Source organism: Sinocyclocheilus anshuiensis, unplaced genomic scaffold (assembly GCF_001515605.1).
Source record: "Sinocyclocheilus anshuiensis isolate Anshui unplaced genomic scaffold, SAMN03320099.WGS_v1.1 scaffold7, whole genome shotgun sequence".
NCBI classification, from domain to species: Eukaryota; Metazoa; Chordata; class Actinopteri; order Cypriniformes; family Cyprinidae; genus Sinocyclocheilus; species Sinocyclocheilus anshuiensis.
In genome coordinates, this window is record NW_015549582.1 from 1,815,654 (window position 1) to 1,820,653 (window position 5,000).

At 36.5% G+C, this 5,000-nt stretch overlaps 1 protein-coding gene across 4 annotated transcripts in view; it reads right to left on the reverse strand.

Moving 5' to 3' along the window:
• The window catches only part of LOC107657829 (probable ubiquitin-conjugating enzyme E2 W-B), a 13,635-nt gene that overhangs the window by 7,535 nt on the left and 1,100 nt on the right, over positions 1-5,000 (reverse strand). For all 4 annotated transcript variants that reach the window (XM_016446092.1, XM_016446095.1, XM_016446093.1 and 1 more), the window contains exons 2-3: positions 4,866-4,957; positions 784-886 (exon numbers count right to left, since the gene is read on the reverse strand). In XM_016446092.1, the coding sequence (XP_016301578.1) occupies positions 784-886; positions 4,866-4,957 (195 nt within the window). The remainder of the gene's footprint in view (positions 1-783; positions 887-4,865; positions 4,958-5,000) is intronic.

Consider the following 5,000-nt stretch of genomic DNA (forward strand, 5'->3'; position numbering starts at 1 on the left):
TTTACTTTCACTTTCGAGATTTGCGATCGCACGTGCTCTGTGTAAACTACAGCGGCAGTACTTACCACACATTTTACAAGATCAGATGCTTGTCAGGATCTGTAAATCATTCACCATCATCCTCAGTCATCTCTCCTTACTCTGTTTATGTGGTAAGTGAAATCTTATGTACTGTAATGTAACAGGCTACCTCTAGCAAGCAGCTAACCATTTCCCTTTAGTGGCTCGCGTTATTTTATTAGAACGTGCGTTATTTGTTTTCCGTGCCTTTCTGAATACAGACACCAACCCATCCCTGCACATCACATCCCCTGCACAGCCCGGAACATAACATTTATTTCCATGATCTGCCTTTTTCGCTGTTGTCCACGCTTGTTTCTTCACAATACCTGCAGAACTTCTGATGATTTGGCTGTGCAGGTATGCAAATGTCGGGGGCGTAACTATTAGTGATCCCGACTGTAACGTCACAGTGGGTGATATGTTCCGATTCTCCTATTTTCAGTGGTCTTTTGCATGCACGAGATTTACATAAGAAGGAGGAAACAATGGTGTTTGAGGCTCACGGTATGTCATTTCCATGTACAGAACTGTTATTATTAAACTATGCCAAGGTGTATACAGTTTTCCATTCTATGGCACCTTTAAATCACTCACTCAAAAAAAAAAAAAAAAACCTCACTCATTCTTATTAATATTGCCAATAAATATTCTAAAAACAATATAAAATAAATATTTTAGTGGTTATGAAATATAGAGTTAATAATTAATATTTTGACCTACCTGAGGTGAGTCAAAGGGATATCGACTACTAAATTTAAAAAGAAGCTGAAATTTCTCCCCCTCATAAAGAGTACCTGAGGCTCCTTCCATATCCACAATCCATCTGTAAAAAGAAAAAGAAAGACATTAATAATGAAGCATTTTGATTGACTAAATGATCTTTTAAACTATGCACTAAATAAATCACTGAGAAAAAAATAGAACTACTCTACAGCTAGCCAGCAGAGAGTTTCAGTTCAGCCATAAAAGGCCTGGATAAGAAGTAAAGATGAGGAGAGAGGCAGAAAGTAGAATCAGAATCAGAATCAGAAAGAGCTTTATTGCCAAGTATGTTTGCACATACAAGGAATTTGTTATAGTGTCACAAGCTTCCAGTACACGGAGACAACAACAACACACAGATAATAAAAAATGAGATGTGAATAAAATACACATGCATAAATATAAACCACAAAAAAAAGAATAAATTGTATGTACAGGTGTGCTATAGATGGAATAGGAATAGAATAAAATAAAATAAGTTGTAGGGATGTACTAGGGTTTAGGGTGATAAATAAGTATAAGGTTATTGCACATACTGTACTTTAATTGCACAATGGGAGAACATTAACTGTTCATGAGGTAGATTGCCTGGGGAAAGAAACTGTTCTTGTGCCTGGCTGTCCTGGTATTCGGTGCTCTGTAACGCCGACCAGATGGCAAAAGTTCAAAAAGGAGATGGCTTGGATGTGATGGATCCAGAGTGATTTTCTGAGCCCTTTTCCTCACTCTGGATGTATACAGTTCTTGGAGGGTAGGCAGGGGGGCACCAATAATCCTTTCAGCAGTCCGAACCGTTCTCTGTAGTCTTCTGATGTCTGATTTTGTAGCTGAACCAAACCAGACAGTTATTGAAGTGCACAGAACAGACTCGATGACGGCTGAGTAGAACTGTTTCAGCAGCTCCTGTGGCAGGTTGAATTTCCTCAGCTGGCGAAGGAAGTACAACCTCTGCTGGGCCTTTTTAACAGTGGAGTCAATGTGAGTGTCCCACTTCAGGTCCTGAGAGATGGTGGTGCCCAGGAACCTGAATGACTCCACTGTCGTTACAGTGCTATCCATGATGGTGAGTGGGGGGAGTGCAGGGGGGTTCCTCCTGAAGTCCACGATCATCTCCACAGTTTTGAGGGTGTTCAGCTCCAAGTTGTTAAGTAGCAAGATAATAAGCAACAAAAGCAAGATAATAAGCAACAAAAGACAAGACGACAGCCATTAAATATCCAGAATTAAACAAGGGAAGCAGCACTATGTCAGGGGTCAAACAGATGACAGCTCTTTCCAGCAAGAAAATCCATGACCCAAGTGCTCTGGGATAATCCGGTCAGTTTTTTGTGATTTTGGCTACAGCAAACTGATAGAGAGCAACTTGACAAGCTGAGAGTGAAAATGAACAGTGAACGAAAGAGTGAAGTGATTTTCCTGACTCAACACAAACACTCTATGTGCTCGTGTGTGTCCTTCACTGATTCCAAAGCCTTTTGCACTGAGATTACTAACATACAATGCCAGATATCAGTGGAGGAAACATCTGGCATAGAGGGCGATACAAATTTGGTTAGATTAATGAACTTCCGTTTTTGGGAACAGAAATGCAACCTATTATATATAAAGGTAATTTATCATGTTGACAAGGTGGCCTAAAACAAAACTGAATTTGCTTGTAGATGAACAATTTAAAATGCTCTACATCAATTAATTCCCCACCTCTACAGTTATTACTATACATAATGTCCGACAGTCATTTTAAATGACAAAAATAAATAATCTACCATTTAAAAGTTTGTTGGTGGTAAAAATGTTTTTGAAAGAAGTCTCTTATGCTTACCAAAGCTGTAAAATACAGTAAAAACAATAATATTGTGAAGTATTACGTTTTATAATAACTGTTTTTTACTTTAATATATTTTAAAATATATTCTTGCGACTGAGCAATTTTTCAGCAGTCTTCAGTGTTACATGATCCTTTAATAATTTTGTGGAAACGATTCTTTGATAAATAAAAAGCTAACAAGAACACTACTTTTTTTTTGGACATATAACTCTTTTGTATATAATAAATGTATTTACTGCCACTTTTTGATTAACTAAACGCATAAACCTGCGTCTCAAAAAAATCTCACAATGAACACACTGAAACAGTTGTAATGTCAAATTAAAAAATATTAAGTAATAATAATAAGCTGTAACCATATTTAATTAATTTATCACACGTTAATGTGTTAATTTTGACATCCTTAGTACAAACACACGCATTTTAATTTGCAATATCAATGTCAGACCATCTGCTGAAAGAAAACTCTTGCAGCATACCAGGGTCAAATAAAGTGACATCAACAATGTCATTTTCCTGCCACTGTATTATCATATCTACAGCAGCAGTTTGTTTTCAGAAGAGAGAGAACCTTCCACAGATAGAGCGGAAATATTCCTGGACCATCAGTGCTGCGTCAGCAAAGGAGTTCACATTTCTGCCTTTTAGTTTGTATTACACTAGCGGACAGTCTATTCTGCTCACCAAGGCTGAATTTCTTTGATCAAAAATACAGTAAAAAAAAAACAGTGATATTGTGGAATTATTATTATAATTAAAAAGAACTGTGTTCTATTTGAATATATTTTGAAATACAATTTATTCCTGTTTTAACAAAGCTAAAACAGCATCACATGATCCTTCAGAAATCATTCTAATATGCTGATTTGGTGCTCATAAGAAACATTTCTTATTATTATAAAAGCTGAAAACAGCTGTGCTGCTTAATATTTTTGTGGAAACCATGATATTATTACCATTCATTCAAATGTTCGGAGTAAGTAAGACTGGAGTAATGGCTGCTGAAAATTCAGCTTTGTCAAAACAGAAATAAATTAAAATATTAAATAAAAAAAAAGCAGTTATTTTAAACTGAAATAATATTTTCACAATATTACTGATTTATTGTATATTTAATAAAAAATAAATATAGCAGGTGTTCACCATGGTGAACATAAGAGACTTTAAAAAAATACAAAAATCTTAAATATTCCAAACTTATGACCTGCAGTGTATTACTTCACGTGAGAGAAGACACCAAGAGGTTTTCTAGAGTAAGAGTTTATATTTAGGTTAAACCTCAACCGCTGCCCTAACCATCTAGCATATTTGACAAATCTGCATCAGAGAACCTCCTGCAAAAAAACTTGATGGACAGCAATGAACACAAAGCCCAATTAGTTCAGGACAAACACGCCTGTCAAGTTGCTAAACTCGTAACACATGCCTGACATTTCTTTGACAAAATATGTACCAAGACAAGGCTACAAAGCTGCTACCATATAAAAATGGAAAACTAACCCACATCGTTAAATTATGTTCCCACAATACTGACCTACTGAGTTACATAAAAGAAATGCTATGTTTATAACCCTTGGCTGTCAACGTTTAGCTCTATAAAACTGAGTAATTATGTCAGTGATTTATTCTCATTACTGCCACACAGAAAGATAAAAACACATATGTGAAGACAGCTTCCAATTTCTGACGCAACTACACACTTCAGTTCAGCAATCCTTTCTGGAACAATATGATGCACCTTTTCTGTAACAGTTTTCCCCATAAAAGACTGCAAGATATTTCCAGACCACATGCACGGGCCAAAAAGAGGTCAGTAAGGTTCGTTACGGCAATATTACCCTCTCAAGCTGACAGCTTTCATTTTTGATTAGTCTCTGAGCAGACATACTATACAACGGGCAGAGCAGCCTTACAAATGACACCAAATGGGAAAGGTTTGTTTTAAAATTGATAACATTTAAAAACACAATGCCCACAATGGGTGAGAGTTCTCCAGGCCTGACATGACAATAATGAAGTATAAATAACACATAACAATAAGTTAAAAAAACAAAACAAAAAAAAACAATGAGTCATTGCACTTTTAAATGTTTCCCCGTGACAGTCCCTGATACAGGACGGCCTGAGAAAGCTAGCCTGTTAATAAGTACACCGTGATCATCACACACATGGGTATGAGATTAAACGAAGAGTCGGGAAATGACGGTCTTACTGTGTGATGGTGTTCTGTACGCTCTTCTCATTTAGGGTCATTCCAGGGGGCGGATCATTCTGCAAGGCTAGCAGTTCCTTCTGTAACCTTTTCTGTTGAGAAATAGAAAAAGTGTTAAACAAAGAAAAAAAAAGA